This window comes from Oncorhynchus keta, unplaced genomic scaffold (assembly GCF_023373465.1).
Source record: "Oncorhynchus keta strain PuntledgeMale-10-30-2019 unplaced genomic scaffold, Oket_V2 Un_scaffold_6048_pilon_pilon, whole genome shotgun sequence".
Classification (NCBI taxonomy): Eukaryota; Metazoa; Chordata; class Actinopteri; order Salmoniformes; family Salmonidae; genus Oncorhynchus; species Oncorhynchus keta.
The window spans coordinates 621,307-640,670 of NW_026290973.1; the positions used below are offsets into that span (position 1 = coordinate 621,307).

Sequence of the window (19,364 nt, forward strand, 5' to 3'; positions counted from 1 at the left end):
ACTGTGAAGTAGACATTACCCTGCAGTTTACCTATAAAATGGGCTGACTGTGAAGTAGACATTACCCTGCAGTTTACCTATAAAATGGGCTGACTGTGAAGTAGACATTACCCTGCAGTTTACCTATAAAATGGGCTGACTGTGAAGTAGACATTACCCTGCAGTTTACCTATAAAATGGGCTGACTGTGAAGTAGACATTACCCTGCAGTTTACCTATAAAATGGGCTGACTGTGAAGTAGACATTACCCTGCAGTTTACCTATAAAATGGGCTGACTGTGAAGTAGACATTACCCTGCAGTTTACCTATAAAATGGGCTGACTGTGAAGTAGACATTACCCTGCAGTTTACCTATAAAATGGGCTGACTGTGAAGTAGACATTACCCTGCAGTTTACCTATAAAATGGGCTGACTGTGAAGTAGACATTACCCTGCAGTTTACCTATAAAATGGGCTGACTGTGAAGTAGACATTACCCTGCAGTCGGAAAGTTAGTATTATTCTAAAATGTATTTTTATAAAAAATATATATCATCAATCTGCACACACTACCATATATATATATATATATATATATATATATATATATATATATATATATATATATAAATAAATGCATTTTATTACATTTACATAAGTATCAAGACCCTTTACTCGGTACTTTTGTTGAAGCACCTTTGGCAGTGATTACAGCCTCAAGTCTTCTTTGGCTACAAGCTTAGCACACCTGTATTTGGGGAGTTTCTCCCATACTTCCTTGCAGATCATCTCAAGCTCTGTCAGGTTGGATGGGGAGCGTTGCTGCACAGTTATTTTCAGGTCTCCAGAGATGTCCGATCGGTTTCAAGTCCAGGCTCTGGCTGGGCCACTCAAGGACATTCAGGGACTTGTCCTGAAGACATTCCTGCGTTGTCTTGGCTGTGTGCTTCGTGTTGTTGTTCTGTTGGAAGGTGAACCTTCGCCCCACCCCAGAGATCCTGAGTGCTCTGGAGACAGTTTTCATCAAGGATCTTTCTGAACTTTGCTCTCTTCATCTTTCCCTCAATCCTGACTAGTCTCCCAGTCCCTGCCGCTGAGAAACATCCCCACAGCATGAGGCTGCCACCACCATGTGACACTTGGCATTCAGGCCAAAGAGTTCAGTCTTGGTTTAATCAGACCAGAGAAACATACCTTTTTTAATAGAAAGTCACCCAGTAAAATACTACTTGAGTAAGTCTAAAAGTATTCGGTTCTAAGTATACTTTATCAAAAGTAAATGTAATTTGCTAAAATATACTTAAGTATCAAAAGTAAAGCAGATTTTTCTTGTTTTTAAAATGGATGGATAGCCAGGGGCACACTCCAACACTCAGACATCATTGACAAAAGATGCCTTTGTGTTTAGTGAGTCCGCCAAGCAGAAGGGTTGACCGTGTGTTGCCTTGATAAGTGCGTGAATCAGTCCATTTTCCTGTCCTGCTAAGCATTCAAAATGTATCGTACTTTTGGGTGTCAGGTAACATGTATGGAGTAAAAAGTACATCATTTCCTTAGGAATGTAGTCAAAACTATAAATAGTAAAGTACACACACCCCAAAACACTACTTAAGTAGTAGTTTAAAGTATTTTTTACTTAAGTAAACCACTGCAAAATATATATATAAATGAGCTAGTAAAAATAGACATCCTGCAACCACAGAGAGGTAAATACCGGTTTATTTATAGAACAATTACACCGATTAACCCCTTAGGCATATCGGTTTACCCACTTACTGCCTATCGGTTTACCCACTTACTGCCTATCGGTTTCCCCACTTACTGCATATCAGTTTACCCACTTACTGCCTACTGCATATCGGTTTACTCACTTACTGCCTAAAAGCACTAAACCTCTCTCTAAAAGCTTCACTTATACATAAAAGCACTAAACCTCTCTCTAAAAGCTTCACTTATACATAAAAGCACTAAACCTCTCTCTAAAAGATTCACTTATACATAAAAGCACTAAACCTCTCTCTAAAAGCTTCACTTATATATAAAAGCACTAAACCTCTCTAAAAGCTTCTTATCCATAAAAGCACTAAACCTCTCTCTAAAAGCTTCACTTATCCATAAAAGCACTAAACCTCTCTCTAAAAGCTTCACTTATACATAAAAGCACTAAACCTCTCTCTAAAAGCTTCACTTATACATAAAAGCACTAAACCTCTCTCTAAAAGCTTCACTTATCCATAAAAGCACTAAACCTCTCTCTAAAAGCTTCACTTATCCATAAAAGCACTAAACCTCTCTCTAAAAGCTTCACTTATACATAAAAACACTAAACCTCTCTCTAAAAGCTTCACTTATACACATGTAGATTAAAGGAAAGCTCATCCCTTGTTTCAAAATGCCCTTTATGCCTTTATGCAGATTGCCTTTTCACATTTTCGATGAATTGATAGTGAAACCTTGTTCAAAGTACACTATATATACAAAAGTATGTGGACACACCTTCAGATTAATGGATTTGGTCATTTCAGCCATCCCCATTGCTGACAGGTGTATGAAGTTGAGGATACAGCCATTCAATCTCCATAGACAAACATTGTCAGGAGAATGGTCTTACTGAAGAGCACATAGACTTTCAACGTGGCACTGTCGTAGGATGCTACCTTTTCAAAAAGTTCGTCAAATTTCTGCCCTGTTAGAGCTTCCCCGGTCAACTGTAGTTGCTCGGGAGTGCTGAAGTATGTAGCGCGTTAAAATCGTCTGTCCTCGGTTGTAACACTCTCTACCGAGTTCCAAACTGCCTCTGGAATCAACTTCAGCACAAGAACTGCTCGTTGGGAGCTTCATGAAATAGGTTTCCTTGGCCAAGCAGCAGGGCAGACAAGCCCCCCAGGTGGACAGGGTAGACAAGCCCCCCAGGTGGACAGGGTAGACAAGCCCCCCAGGTGGACAGGGGGGGGTGCTCAGTCCCTTCTTGTACTCCCTGGCCGCACATGACTCCCAACACCATCATTAAGTTTGCAGACGACACGACGGTGGTGGGCCTGACCACCGATGATGACGATGAGACAGCCTATAGGGAGGAGGTCAGAGACCTGGCTGTGTGGTGCCATAACAACAACCTCTCCCTCAACGTGAGCAAGACAAAAGGAGATGATTGTGGACTACAGGAAATGGAGGGCCAAACACGCTCCCTTTCACATTGACGAGGCTGTAATGGAGCGGGTCGAGAGCTTCAAGTTCCTCTGTGTCCACATCACTAAGGATCTACCATGGTCCAAGCAGACTAACACAGTTGTGAAGAGGGCACGACAACTCCTCTTCCCCCCCCAGGATGCTGAAAAGATTTGGTATGGACCCTCAGATCCTCAAAGTTCTACAGCTGCACCATCATGAGCATCTTGACTGGCTGCCTGGTATGGCAACTGCTCGGCATCCGACCAGAAGGTGCTTCAGAGGGTAGTGCGTACGGCCCAGTACATCACTGGGGCCAAGCTTCCTGCCATCCAGGACCTCTATACCAGGCTGTGTCAGAGGATGGCCCTAAAAATGGTTAGACTCCAGCCACCCAACTGTTCTCTCAACTCTACCGGGCAGATGGCGTTGTGTAGGCTTGCTGATGTCAACGATTTGAACAGAGTACCCCCATGGTGGCTGTGGGGTTATGGTATGGGCAGGCATAAGCTACGGACAACTAACACAATTGCATTTTAACGATGGCAATTTGAATGAACAGAGATACCGTGGTGACCCTGAGGTCCATTGTCGTGCCATTCATCCACCTCCATCACCTCATGTTTCAGCATGATAATGATTATTACCTTTATTTAAGTTAAGAATAAATTCATATTTACAATTTTTACAAGGGGTCCACTTTTTATTTATTTTTACAATGCTTAAAAAATAAATTGCTCGCCTCAATTAAAAGTAAATAAATCTGTTAAACAGTGAATCAACTTTGTATGTCCTAACCTGGGAAAATAGTAGTAGTGTGTGAGTCTCAGTGAAGTTCTCCCTCAGCTTTAGGACCCCAGAGGATCCAACCCTAGCCATTAGAGTTGAAAAAGGCCCTCCCGCTAACTGCCATGTTAAAAAAAACTATCCAACTTATTCTCTGGGTACATACAGTTGGGAAAATAAGTATTTGATACACTGCAGGTTTGCAGGTTTTCCTACTTACAAAACATGTAGAGGTCTGTAATTTTTATCATAGGTACACTTCCACTGTGAGAGACGGAATCTAAAAAATCCAGAAAGTCTCATTGTATGATTTTTAAGTAATTAATTTGCAGTGTTTGCAAACCTGGTCAAGAACTAAAGGAAACGTATGATCTCTGTAATTGCAAACAAAGGTTTCTGTACCAAATATTAAGTTCTGCTTTTCTGATGTATCAAATACTTATGTCATGCAATAAAATGCAAAATAATTATTTAAAAATCATAAAATGTGATTTTCTGGATTTTTGTTTTAGATTCTGTCTCTCACAGTGGAAGTGTACCTATGATTTAAAAAAATTACAGCCCTCTACATGTTTTGTAAGTCGGAAAACCTGCAAAATTGGCAGTGTATCAAATACTTGTTCTCCCCACTGTAAACCTATCCAGCTAACTGCCTGGGTACATCAACCTATCCAGCTAACTGCCTGGGTACATCAACCTATCCAGCTAACTGCCTGGCTACATCACAGACACTGGTCTGTCCTAGGAGCTGACTCCACTAAGCCTGGTCGAATAGTTCTGAGGCCAGTTAAGTCCAATAAGATTTAAATGGTTGAACCTAACCCTGACAGTTGTATGGGGCCAGTGAACTGTAGTTAAATGGTTCAGATTTAAATGGTTGAACCTAACCCTGACAGTTGTATGGGGCCAGTGAACTGTAGTTAAATGGTTCAGATTTAAATGGTGTTGTGTTGTTTCTGTGTTTCCGCTCTGCTGCCGGCCTCTGTCATCTGGAAGGACTGTTACCCTTGTTGTCTTGACAACAGTTCCCAGGTCAACAACAAGTGTGGTAAGGTCTCATGGACATACTGCCTGGTCAATCAACCAAATATACTTTTGCTTCTTTGCATCAACTATGTGAACAAATCAAGGGATATTTCTTCTGTTTTACTGTGAACAAATCAAGGGATATTTCTTCTGTTTTGAGTCATTTTTGTGTACATTATTGGTCATGTACAAGCATGTTCTTATTTAGCTATGTTTCTATGATGTTACATATTAAAGGGAAAACAGGTGCCGTTTTGGAATGCTGTTGCATCCTGGTACTAGGACGGATGTTTAACCCCCTAAGGTAGATGCCTGCATAAATCTAATCCCGTTCAAATCAGTCAGTTTAAGCAAGTGATTTGTTTTGCATTGGATGCATCTCTATCCACATATGTAACACGTCTGCATTTGCGGTGACGGAGCTAGATCTGTGTTTGTCAGACCATGTGACATCCCCCAAAATGGGTCTTCTCACCAAATCGGTCTGTAGCGGCCGAACGATTTGGCCTACAAAAAACCACTATGACCCTTCTGTGGAAAGGTGAGACGCTTTTGAACGCGTACATGTTTTGCTGTAGGACGCCCCTCAGGTCTCACAAGACTCGACTGAAGGTCCTCTGGTACCAGTCAAAATCATTTATGGAAGTATATATGGAGACACTAGTGACAAAAGTAAGGTGTTAAATGCACGTAAAAACATGAATGTTTCCTGATCTTGTATCACTCGGATATAGGACAGACACTTCAGAACAAACTTCCTTTAGAATTTTTATGGTGGACTATGTTGTTCCATATAGTGAATCTGTTATTCAATGTGTTTGTATGGGCTAATAGGGTAAGGGGAAATTTCTATAATTTTTTACGTTTCATATAGCCCCGCTTTAGACAGGGCTTAGACTTAAATAAAAGGCAGACTATTCTGTAGTGAGGTGTTTATTGAGTGTTGAGCGCCAATGCCATGTCATTGTCTGTCCACAATGTGAAGACCAAATCCTCCATACTATTCCTCCGTCTTGATTGTTGCATGTTTGATGTACCATTCGTATGATCACTGTCTGAAATCGTTCGTCTGATTGGCCATTACTGTTGATCAGGGGCATATATTATATTTAAATGGTTATTTGGTGAACTCAGCATGTCATAATTCCCCACAATACGAAGCATTTCAAATAGAAATGGAGTGTTATTGGATAAAGGGAAGGTAGGAAAAATAGTAAAAAAAAGAACCTCTTCTCAGATGACCTGCCGAAGCCCAAGACCACTGAGGTTCTGCAGAAGGGGGTGGAGTCGGTCCAGGTGTACTCGGCCTCCGAGGAGCGGGAGGAGGGGCGGCGTTGGAGAGTGTTCCGTATAGGAGACCAGGAACACAAAGTCGACATGAAGGCAATAGAACCCTACAAGAGGGTCATCAACCACGGAGGTAACCCCTGACGCCAGACCCTAACACATAACCCTAGTCCTACAAGAGGGTCATCAACCACAGAGGTAACCCCTGACCCCAGACCCTAACACATAACCCTAGTCCTACAAGAGGGTCATCAACCACAGAGGTAACCCCTGACCCCAGACCCTAACACTTAACCCTAGTCCTACAAGAGGGTCATCAACCACGGAGGTAACCCCAGACCCTAACACATAACCCTAGTCCTACAAGAGGGTCATCAACCACGGAGGTAACCCCTGACCCCAGACCCTAACATATAACCCTAGTACTACAAGAGGGTTATCAACCACGGAGGTAACCCCTGACCCCAGACCCTAACACTTAACCCTAGTCCTACAAGAGGGTCATCAACCACGGAGGTAACCCCTGACCCCAGACCCTAACATATAACCCTAGTACTACAAGAGGGTCATCAACCACAGAGGTAACCCCTGACCCCAGACCCTAACACATAACCCTAGTACTACAAGAGGGTCATCAACCACAGAGGTAACCCCTGACCCCAGACCCTAACACATAACCCTAGTCCTACAAGAGGGTCATCAACCACGGAGGTAACCCCTGACCCCAGACCCTAACACATAACCCTAGTCCTACAAGAGGGTCATCAACCACAGAGGTAACCCCTGACCCCAGACCCTAACATATAACCCTAGTCCTACAAGAGGGTTATTAACCACGGAGGTAACCCCTGACCCCAGACCCTAACACAAAACCCTAGCCCTACAAGAGGGTATTGGACCAATAATGTAAAAAAAAAAAACATTTTTACAGTAACAATGCCCCATGCAGAGCAGGTTGTGTTGTGGCGTGTTTGAACCTCTGTGATGTGTTCCAGGTTACTATGGAGATGGCCTGAATGCCATCATAGTGTTTGCCGTGTGTTACATGCCTGAGAGCAACCAACCCAACTACCGCTACATCATGGACAACCTCTTCAAGTGAGTCCTACTGGTGTAAACACTGGTGCAAACCCTGGTTTTTGGACACCAATGCTAAAAATATATTTAATATTTTCCCACTATTTTACAAATGTTCAATCCCGAGAATAAATCACTTTTCTCCTGAGTAACCTGGTATTTTTATATTTTAGGCAGTGACCACCGGCTGGCTATTATCAGACTTAGCTATGCAGCACTATGCAGGCAGTGACCACCGGCTGGCTATTATCAGACTTAGCTATGCAGCACTATGAAGGCAGTGACCACCGGCTGGCTATTATCAGACTTAGCTATGCAGCACTATGAAGGCAGTGACCACCGGCTGGCTATTATCAGACTTAGCTATGCAGCACTATGAAGGCAGTGACCACCGGCTGGCTATTATCAGACTTAGCTATGCAGCACTATGCAGGCAGTGACCACCGGCTGGCTATTATCAGACTTAGCTATGCAGCACTATGAAGGCAGTGACCACCGGCTGGCTATTATCAGACTTAGCTATGCAGCACTGACGATGAAGGCAGTGACCACCGGCTGGCTATTATCAGACTTAGCTATGCAGGCAGTGACCACCGGCTGGCTATTATTAGGCTTAGCTATGCAGCACTATGCAGGCAGTGACCACCGGCTGGCTATTATCAGACTTAGCTATGCAGCACTATGAAGGCAGTGACCACCGGCTGGCTATTATCAGACTTAGCTATGCAGCACTATGCAGGCAGTGACCACCGGCTGGCTATTATCAGACTTAGCTATGCAGCACTATGCAGGCAGTGACCACCGGCTGGCTATTATCAGACTTAGCTATGTAATAATAATAATAATAATAATATATGCCATTTAGCAGACGCTTTTATCCAAAGCGACTTACAGTCATGTGTGCATACATTCTACGTATGGGTGGTCCCGGGAATCAAACCCACTACCCTGGCGTTACAAGCGCCATGCTCTACCAACTCAGCACCCCTCTCTGTAACCTAACCCTCAGCCCTCTCTGTTGTTGTTGTTGTGTGTTATCAGGTATGTGATCGGCACTTTGGAGCTCTTGGTAGCAGAGAACTATATGATAGTGTATCTGAACGGCGCCACGTCCAGGAAGAAGATGCCCAGTGTGGGCTGGCTCAGGAAGTGCTATCAGCAGATCGACCGCAGGTGAGACATAGTAGCCCAGTTACTCTGGAACCCAGAAGCACAGTTATTTTGTTACCATGGTACCCAGTAGACCTGTTGCGCAGTAGACCAGTTACTCTGTTACCCAGTAGACCTGTTACCCAGTAGACCTGTTACCCAGAAGACCTGTTACCCAGAAGACCAGTTACCCAGAAGACCTGTTACCCAGTAGACCTGTTACCCAGCCAGTAGACCTGGTACCCAGTAGACCTGTTACTCTGGTACCCAGTAGACCAGTTACCCAGTAGACCTGTTACCCAGTAGACCTGTTACCCAGTAGACCTGTTACTCTGGTGCCCAGTAGACCTGTTACTCTGGTACCCAGTAGACCAGTTACCCAGTAGACCAGTTCTCCAGTAGACCAGTTACCCAGTTACCCTGTTACCCAGTAGACCTGTTACCCAGTAGACCTGTTACCCAGTAGACCTGTTACTCTGGTACACAGTAGACCAGTTACCCAGTAGACCAGTTACCCAGTAGACCAGTTACCCAGTAGACCAGTTACCCTGTAGACCAGTTACCCTGTAGACCAGTTACCCAGTAGACCAGTTACCCAGTAGACCAGTTACCCAGTAGACCAGTTACCCAGTAGACCTGTTACCCAGTAGACCTGTTACCCAGTAGACCAGTTACCCAGTAGACCAGTTACCCAGTAGACCAGTTACCCAGTAGACCAGTTACCCAGTAGACCTGTTACTCTGGTACCCAGTAGACCAGTTACCCAGTAGACCTGTTACTCTGCTACCCAGTAGACCAGTTACCCAGTAGACCTGTTACCCAGTAGACCTGTTACTCTGGTACCCAGTAGACCTGTTACCCTGTTACCCAGTAGACCAGTTACCCAGTAGACCTGGTACCCAGTAGACCTGTTACCCTGTTACCCAGTAGACCTGTTACTCTGGTACCCAGTAGACCTGTTACCCAGTAGACCAGTTACCCAGTAGACCAAATCAAAATCAAATCGAATTTATTTATATAGCCCTTCGTACATCAGCTGATATCTCAAAGTGCTGTACAGAAACCCAGCCTAAAACCCCAAACAGCAAGCAATGCAGGTGTAGAAGCACGGTGGGTAGGAAAAAATAGAGAGGAACCAGGCTATGTGGGGTGGCCAGTCCTCTTCTGGCTGTGCCGGGTGGAGATTATAACAGAACATCGCCAAGGATATAACCCCACCCACTTTGCCAAAGCTCTATACAATATTGTGCTGCTGAGGTATAATAAACAGATATAGATATAGATATATACAGTGCCTTGCGAAAGTATTCAGCCCCCTTGAACTTTGCGACCTTTTGCCACATTTCTGGCTTCAAACATAAAGATATAAAACTGTATTTTATGTGAAGAATCAACAACAAGTGGGACACAATCATGAAGTGGAACGACATTTATTGGATATTTCAAACTTTTTTAACAAATCAAAAACTGAATAATGCAAAATTATTCAGCCCCTTTACTTTCAGTGCAGCAAACTCTCTCCAGCAGTTCAGTGAGGATCTCTGAATGATCCAATGTTGACCTAAATGACTAATAATATGTGGACAACTACAAATACCTAGGTGTCTGGTTAGACTGTAAACTCTCCTTCCAGACTCAAATTAAGCATCTCCAATCCAAAATGAAATCTAGAATGGGCTTCCTATTTCGCAACAAAGCCTCCTTCACTCATGCTGCCAAACATACTCTCGTAAAACTGACTATCCTACCAATCCTTGACTTCTGCGATGTCATTTACAAAATATCCTCTTTAACACTCTACTCAGCAAACTGGATGCAGCCTATCACAGTGCCATCCGTTTCATCACCAAAGCCCCATATACTACGAATTACCTGTATACACTGTGACCTGTACGCTCTCGTTGGCTGGCTCTCGCTACATATTCGTCGCCAAACCCACTGGCTCCAGGTCATCTACAAGTCTCTGCTACTTAAAGATACCGCCTTATCTCAGCTCACTGGTCATCGTAGCAACACCCACCTGTAGCACGTGCTCCAGCAGGTATATTTCAATGGTCATCCCCAAAGCCAACACTTCCTTTGACCACCTTTCCTTCCAGTTCTCTGCTGCCAATGACTGGAACGAATTGCAAAAATCACTGAAGCTGGAGACTTACATCTCCCTCTCTAACTTTAAGCATCAGCTGTCAAAGAAGCTTACCGATCACTGTACCTGTACATCAGCCAATCTGTAAATAACCCACCCAACTACCTCATCCCCATATTGTTATTTAGGTTCTTGCTCTTTTGCACCCCAGTATCTCTACTTGTACATCTTCTGCACATCTATCACTCCTGTGTTTAATTGTAATTATTTTCACCACTGTGGCCTATTTATTGCTTTATCTCCCTACTCTTCTACATTTGCACACTCTGTACATAGATTTTTCTATTGTGTTATTGACTGTATGTTTGTTTGTGTAACTCTTGTTTGTGTCACACTGCTTTGTTTTATCTTGGCCAGGTCACAGTTGTAAATGAGAACTTGTTCTCAACTGGCCTACCTGGTTAAATAAAGGTGAAATAAAATATATTACTTACACCTATCAAAGATTTGGCATTCAGACCATGCCCATTGCCTAAACAACTGGTGATGCCCATTACCTAAGCAACTGGTGATGCCCATTGCCTAAACAGCTGGTGATGCCCATTGCCTAAACAGCTGGTGATGCCCATTGCCTAAACAACTGGTGATGCCCATTGCCTAAACAGCTGGTGATGCCCATTGCCTAAACAACTGGTGATGCCCATTGCCTAAACAGCTGGTGATGCCCATTGCCTAAACAGCTGGTGATGCCCATTGCCTAAACAACTGGTGATGCCCATTACCTAAGCAACTGGTGATGCCCATTGCCTAAACAACTGGTGATGCCCATTGCCTAAACAACTGGTGATGCCCATTGCCTAAACAGCTGGTGATGCCCATTGCCTAAACAGCTGGTGATGCCCATTGCCTAAACAACTGGTGATGCCCATTGCCTAAACAGCTGGTGATGCCCATTGCCTAAACAACTGGTGATGCCCATTGCCTAAACAGCTGGGGATGACCATTGCCTAAACAGCTGGGGATGACCATTGCCCAAGCAGCTGGGTATGCCCTTTGCCGAACCATTGGCTGTTCACTAAGGACATGCCCTTTCTCCTCTTTCAGGTTAAGGAAGAATTTGAAGTCGTTGATTATTGTCCACCCCTCCTGGTTTATCCGCACCCTCCTGGCCCTCACCAAACCCTTTATAAGGTAGGTGGTCATGTGTTATAACTCTTCTTCATAACCGTCACCAAACCCTTCCTAAGGTAGGTAATAACCTTTCATAAGGGTGTGTTTTCATAATTAAGATGTTGGAAAATAAAGACCTATCAGATCATTCCCTAAATGTCTTCTGCTTTCCTTGTTTCAGCTCAAAGTTCAGCCAGAAGATCCAATTTGTGTTCAACTTGACAGACCTTTCTGAACTGGTTCCTATGGAATACGTCTCTATTCCAGACTGCATTAAAGAGTACGTCTGGGTAGTTTCTCTGTAACAGACTGCATTAAAGAGTAGTTCTGTGTAGTATATCTCTATTCCAGACTGCATTAAAGAGTACGTCTGGGTAGTTTCTCTGTAACAGACTGCATTAAAGAGTAGTTCTGTGTAGTATATCTCTATACCAGACTGCATTAAAGAGTAGGTCTTTGTGGTATATCTCTATACCAGACTACATTAAAGATTAGGTCTATCTCTATACCAGACTGCATTAAAGAGTAGGTATATCTCTATTCCAGACTTCATTAAAGAGTAGGTCTATGTAGTATATCTCTACACCAGATTGCATTAAAGAGTAGGTCTATCTCTATACCAGACTGCATTAAAGAGTAGGTATATCTCTATTCCAGACTTCATTAAAGAGTAGGTCTATGTAGTATATCTCTACACCAGATTGCATTAAAGAGTAGGTCTATCTCTATACCAGACTGCATTAAAGAGTAGGTATATCTCTATTCCAGACTTCATTAAAGAGTAGGTCTATCTCTATACCAGACTGCATTAAAGAGTAGATCTATGTAGTATATCTCTATACCAGACTTCATTAAAGAGTAGATCTATGTAGTATATCTCTATACCAGACTTCATTAAAGAGTAGGTCTATGTAGTATATCTCTATACCAGATTGCATTAAAGAGTAGGTCTATGTAGTATATCTCTATACCAGACTTCATTAAAGAGTAGGTCTATGTAGTATATCTCTATACCAGATTGCATTAAAGAGTAGGTCTATGTAGTATATCTCTATACCAGACTTCATTAAAGAGTAGGTATATCTCTATACCAGACTGCATTAAAGATTAGGTCTATGTAGTATATCTCTGTAACAGACGGCATTAAACAATTTAAAGGTGATGCTACCAAATGCTAATTGAGTGTATGTAAAATTCTGACCCACTGGGAATGTGATGAAAGAAATAAAAGCTGAAATAAATCATTCTCTCTACAGTCGTGACCAAATGTTTTGAGAATGACACTAATATTAATTTCCACAAAGTTTGCTGCTTCAGTGTCTTTCGATATTTTTGTCAGATGTTACTATTGAATACTGAAGTATAATTACAAGCATTTCATAAGTGTCAAATGCTTTTATTGACAATTACATGAAGTTGAATATTTGCAGTGTTAACCCCTCTTTTTCAAGACCTGACTGATGGCAGCCTATTCTTGCATAGTCATTGCTTGGAGTTTGTCAGAATTTTGTTTGTCCACCCGCCTCTTGAGGAATGACCACAAGTTCTCAATGGGATTAAGGTCTGGGGAGTTTCCTGGACCCAAAATATCAATGTTTTGTTCCCAGAGCCACTTATTTATCACTTTTTGCCTTATGACAAGGTGCTCCATCATGCTGTAAAAGGCATTGTTCATCACCAAACAGTTCCTGGATGGTTTGGGAGAAGTTGCTCTCGGAGGATGTGTTGGTTCCTCTCTTTATTCATGGTTGTGTTCTTAGGCAACATTGTGAGTGAACCCACTCCCTTGGCTGAGAAGCAACCCCACACATGAATGGTCTCAGGATGCTTTACTGTTGGCGTGACACAGGACTGATGGTAGCGCTCACCTTGTCTTCTCCGGACAAGCTTTTTTCCGGATGCCCCAAACAATGGGAAAGGGGATTCATCAGAGAAAATGACTTTACCCCAGTCCTCAGCAGTCCAATCCCTGTACCTTTTGCAGAATATCAGTCTGTTCCTGATGTTTCTCCTCGAGAGAAGTGGCTTCTTTGCTGCCCTTCTTCACACCAGGCCATCCTCCATAAGTCTTCACCTCGCTGTGCGTGCAGATGCACTCACACCTGCCTACTGCCATTCCTGAGCAAGCTCTGTACTGGTGGTGCCCTGATCCCGCAGCTGAATCAACTTTAGGAGACGGTCCTAGCGCTTGCTGGACTTTCTCGGGCGCCCTGAAGCCTTCTTCACAACAATTGAACCGCTCTCCTTGAAGTTCTTGATGATCCGATAAATGGTTGATTTAGGTGCAATCTCACTGGCAGCAATATAATTGCCTGTGAATCCCATTTCGTGCAAAGCAATGATGACGGCATGTGTTTAATTGCAGGTAACCATGGTTGACAGAGGAAGAACAATGATTCCAAGCACCACCCTCCATTTGAAGCTTCCAGTCTGTTATTCAAACTCAATCAGCATGAGAGTGATCTCCAGCCTTGTCCTCGTCAACACTCACACCTGTGTTAACAAGATAATCACTGACATGATGTCAGCTGGTCCTTTTGTGGCAGGGCTGAAATGCAGTGGAAATGTTTTGTGGGGATTCAGTTAATTTAATTGGCACAGAGGGACTTTGCAATTAATTGCAATTCATCTGATCACTCTTCATAACATTCTGGACAATATGCAAATTGACATCATACAAACTGAGGCAGCAGACTTTGTGAAAATGTATATTTGTCTCATTCTCAAAACTCATTCTCAAAACTTTTGGCCACGACTGTTCGGTTCCAGTCCCCACGGTGTTATACTTAGTATAGTGGAGGTCAGTTAGGGGTTTGGTTCCAGACCCCACGGTGTCCTACCTCTTAGTATAGTGGGGTTCAGTTAGGGGTTTGGTTCCAGACCCCACGGTGTCCTACTTCTTAGTATAGTGGTGGTCAGTTAGGGGTTTGGTTGCAGTACTCATGGTGTTCTACTTAGTATCGTGGGGGTCAGTTAGGGGTTTGGTTCCAGTCCTCATGGTGTTATACTTAGTATAGTGGAGGTCAGTTAGGGGTTTGGTTCCAGTCCCCACAGTGTTCTACTTCTTAGTATAGTGGGGTTCAGTTAGGGGTTTGGTTCCAGTCCCACGGTGTCCTACTTCTTAGTATAGTGGTGGTCAGTTAGGGGTTTGGTTGCAGTACTCATGGTGTTCTACTTAGTATCGTGGGGGTCAGTTAGGGGTTTGGTTCCAGTCCTCATGGTGTTTACTTCTTAGTATAGTGGAGGTCAGTTAGGGGTTTGGTTCCAGTCCCCATGGTGTTATACTTAGTATAGTGGAGGTCAGTTAGGGGTTTGGTTCCAGTCCTCATGGTGTTTACTTCTTAGTATAGTGGAGGTCAGTTAGGGGTTTGGTTCCAGTCCCCATGGTGTTATACTTAGTATAGTGGAGGCCAGTTAGGGGTTTGGTTCCAGTCCCCATGGTGTTCTACTTAGTATAGTGGAGGCCAGTTAGGGGTTTGGTTCCAGTCCCCATGGTGTTCTACTTAGTATAGTGGAGGCCAGTTAGGGGGTTGGTTCCAGTCCCCATGGTGTTATACTTAGTATAGTGGAGGCCAGTTAGGGGTTTGGTTCCAGTCCCCATGGTGTTCTACTTAGTATAGTGGAGGCCAGTTAGGGGTTTGGTTCCAGTCCCCATGGTGTTCTACTTAGTATAGTGGAGGCCAGTTAGGGGTTTGGTTCCAGTCTCCATGGTGTTATACTTAGTATAGTGGAGGTCAGTTAGGGGTTTGGTTCCAGTCCCCATGGTGTTATACTTAGTATAGTGGAGGCCAGTTAGGGGTTTGGTTCCAGTCCCCATGGTGTTATACTTAGTATAGTGGAGGCCAGTTAGGGGTTTGGTTCCAGTCCCCATGGTGTTCTACTTAGTATAGTGGAGGCCAGTTAGGGGTTTGGTTCCAGTCCCCATGGTGTTATACTTAGTATAGTGGAGGTCAGTTAGGGGTTTGGTTCCAGTCCCCATGGTTTTATACTTAGTATAGTGGAGGTCAGTTAGGGGTTTGGTTCCAGTCCCCATGGTGTTCTACTTAGTATAGTGGAGGCCAGTTAGGGGTTTGGTTCCAGTCCCCATGGTGTTCTACTTAGTATAGTGGAGGCCAGTTAGGGGTTTGGTTCCAGTCCCCATGGTGTTATACTTAGTATAGTGGAGGTCAGTTAGGGGTTTGGTTCCAGTCCCCATGGTGTTATACTTAGTATAGTGGAGGCCAGTTAGGGGTTTGGTTCCAGTCCCCATGGTGTTATACTTAGTATAGTGGAGGCCAGTTAGGGGTTTGGTTCCAGTCCCCATGGTGTTCTACTTAGTATAGTGGAGGCCAGTTAGGGGTTTGGTTCCAGTCCCCATGGTGTTATACTTAGTATAGTGGAGGTCAGTTAGGGGTTTGGTTCCAGTCCCCATGGTGTTATACTTAGTATAGTGGAGGTCAGTTAGGGGTTTGGTTCCAGTCCCCATGGTGTTCTACTTAGTATAGTGGAGGTCAGTTAGGGGTTTGGTTCCAGTCCCCATGGTGTTATACTTAGTATAGTGGAGGTCAGTTAGGGGTTTGGTTTCAGTCCCCATGGTGTTATACTTAGTATAGTGGAGGCCAGTTAGGGGTTTGGTTCCAGTCCCCATGGTGTTATACTTAGTATAGTGGGGGTCAGTTAGGGGTTTGGTTCCAGTCCCCATGGTGTTATACTTAGTATAGTGGGGGTCAGTTAGGGGTTTGGTTCCAGTCCCCATGGTGTTATACTTAGTATAGTGGAGGCCAGTCAGGGGTTTGGTTCCAGTCTCCATGGTGTTATACTTAGTATAGTGGGGGTCAGTTAGGGGTTCGGTTCCAGTCCCAGAGCTCTGACGATTATTCTCTTTCCACAGGCTCGACCAGGAGAAACCCGTCAGAGTGGAGATGGCAGCCATGCCAGAGACAGAGTAAGACTACCTGGGCGGCTTGCTAGCTCTGCTCTGTCTGCCCTGCACAGCTCCAGACCGATGACGAATGTTCAGAACCACAGCTGATCAGCCTTTACTGTTGATAATGTGTGTTGCAACTGGAGAGACTTAGAGAGCTAGCCCAGGTGCAGGAGAAGATAAGTACCTTTCTGAGACCATTCTCCCTGTTACTTTGTTACAACCCTCTAACTCTCCTTTTGTCATTGTTACGACCCTCTCGCTCCCTCTCTCATTGTGGCAACCCTCTCTCTCCCTCTCTCATTTTTACGAGCCTCTCTCTCCCTCTCGCTCCCTCTCTCATTGTGGCAACCCTCTCTCTCCCTCTCTCTCCCTCTCTCATTGTGGCAATCCTCTCTCTCCCTCTCTCTCCCTCTCTCATTGTGGCAACCCTCTCTCTCCCTCTCTCTCCCTCTCTCATTGTGGCAATCCTCTCTCTCCCTCTCTCTCCCTCTCTCATTGTTACGACCCTCTCTCTCCCTCTCTCATTGTTACGACCCTCTCTCTCCCTCTCTCTCCCTCTCTCATTGTTACAACCCTCTCTCTCCCTCTCTCATTGTTACGACCCTCTCTCTCCCTCTCTCATTGTTACGACCCTCTCTCCCTCTCTCATTGTGGCAACCCTCTCTCTCCCTCTCTCATTGTTGCGACCCTCTCTCTCCCTCTCTCATTGTTGCGACCCTCTCTCTCCCTCTCTCATTGTTACGACCCTCTCTCTCCCTCTCTCATTGTTACGACGACCCCTCTCTCTCTCCCTCTCTCATTGTTACGACCCTCTCTCTCCCTCTCTCATTGTTACGACCCTCTCTCTCTCTCCCTCTCTCATTGTGGCAACCCTCTCTCTCCCTCTCTCATTGTGGCAACCCTCTCTCTCCCTCTCTCATTGTTACGACCCTCTCTCTCCCTCTCTCATTGTTACGACCCTCTCTCCCTCTCTCTCCCTCTCTCATTGTGGCAACCCTCTCTCTCCCTCTCTCATTGTTGCGACCCTCTCTCTCCCTCTCTCATTGTTACGACCCTCTCTCTCCCTCTCTCATTGTTACGACCCTCTCTCTCCCTCTCTCATTGTTGACCCTCTCTCTCCCTCTCTCAACCTCTCTCTCCCTCTCTCATTGTGGCAACCCTCTCTCTCCCTCTCTCATTGTTGCGACCCTCCCTCTCTCTCCCCTCTCATTGTGGCAACCCCTCTCTCCCTCTCTCATTGTTGCGACCCTCTCTCTCCCTCTCTCATTGTTACCCTCTCTCTCCCTCTCTCATTGTGGCGACCCTCTCTCTCCCTCTCTCATTGTTACGACCCTCTCTCTCCCTCTCTCATTGTTACGACCCTCTCTCTCCCTCTCTCATTGTTGCGACCCTCTCTCTCCCTCTCTCATTGTTACGACCCTCTCTCTCCCTCTCTCATTGTTGCGACCCTCTCTCTCCCTCTCTCATTGTTACGACCCTCTCTCTCTCTGGTCAATCTCTCCACCGTGCTCTGTAACCTTTTATGTATCAAGCCAAACATAGAAATGTTGATGTCATAGTTACTTTTTGTATCTGCAATGTATTTAAGGCAATCTGTTACTGAGGGTTAATGCTTGTTCTTCATTACATTTAAATATATATTTATATTCAACAGGTGAGAAAGGACAAAGATTAATATATATTTTTATGTTTTTTTTTTATTTTATTTGATCCTTATTTTTGGTCACATGACCCCACAGAGTGATGTTAAATAGAGCAGGTTTCACAGCACCGGGAAACGCTTTACTGCAGGTTTTGCATGACCTGGAAACGGTTTTACTGTTAATGTCTTTGAAAGAATCCTACATGAAAAGGTTACTGTCATCTGTCTGTCTGTAGCGACAACAAGGTATACGTTGTGAAAACAGAGAACCTAAAGAGATATTGGTTGATGCTGGAATGTGATACACCGGTCTTACTGTCAATCAGGATGTTGGTTTTTGTCAAGTGTTTTTGGACGTTCTTGTACATTATTTCTCTAAAGTAAAAATCCAAATCCAAATGTGTCTTTATTCATTAGGAATAATTGTTCAAGTACAACAGAACAACACACATACTTACCACAGTGGTTGGCATACAAAACATATTGTTAATACATGATATACTATACTAACAATGCATTACAGGGTTTAGTTTCATGTTTGACTCAAATTAGTTACAATCATGTCTTAGGTATTCTACAGTAAAAAAAATGCCATTGTGGTTCCAACAAAAAAAAAATGACTCTTAAATGAGGAGTCAAATGAAAAAGCTGCCTTAATACCTTGGTGTTACTTAAGATATTGTTTAACATTAGAGCGGCTTTAATTAAAACACAGAGAAGATGAGTTGCTTCTAAATGAGTAAGTTACAACATTTCTGACTGTAAAGCCATTTTGCATAAAGGCGTGTGCTGAATGGCAGATTTCTGTTCAATCTATATATAAATATACTGAACAAAAAATATCAACTCAACATGTAAAGTGTTGGTTTCATGAGCTGAAGTACAAGATCCCATACATTTTCCATACGCACAAAAATATTATTTCCCTCAAATTGTGTGCACTGATTTTTACATCCCTGTTAGTGAGCATTTCTCCTTTTCCAAGATAATCCATCCACCTGACAGGTACATCAAGAAGCTGATTTAACAGCATGATCATTACACAGGTGCACCTTGTGCTGGGGACAATAAATGGCCACTCTAAA

General features: G+C 43.9%; 1 protein-coding gene and 1 long non-coding RNA gene across 2 annotated transcripts in view; one reads left to right on the top strand and one right to left on the bottom strand.

Moving 5' to 3' along the window:
- Positions 1 to 17,622, top strand: part of bnip2 (BCL2 interacting protein 2) — a 76,889-nt gene extending 59,267 nt beyond the window's left edge. The window contains exons 5-10 of the mRNA XM_052517203.1: positions 6,200 to 6,382; positions 7,245 to 7,347; positions 8,368 to 8,499; positions 11,666 to 11,752; positions 11,913 to 12,011; positions 16,602 to 17,622. Of these exons, the coding sequence (XP_052373163.1) occupies positions 6,200 to 6,382; positions 7,245 to 7,347; positions 8,368 to 8,499; positions 11,666 to 11,752; positions 11,913 to 12,011; positions 16,602 to 16,659 (662 nt within the window). The 3' untranslated portion in view covers positions 16,660 to 17,622. The remainder of the gene's footprint in view (positions 1 to 6,199; positions 6,383 to 7,244; positions 7,348 to 8,367; positions 8,500 to 11,665; positions 11,753 to 11,912; positions 12,012 to 16,601) is intronic.
- On the bottom strand, positions 1,693 to 3,210 carry LOC127929240 (uncharacterized). The gene is made up of 3 exons (XR_008134026.1): positions 2,312 to 3,210; positions 2,072 to 2,151; positions 1,693 to 2,035 (listed from the first exon to the last, which is right to left on the bottom strand). It is a non-coding gene; the product is annotated as an uncharacterized LOC127929240 (long non-coding RNA).
- Positions 17,623 to 19,364: the final 1,742 nt, after the last annotated feature.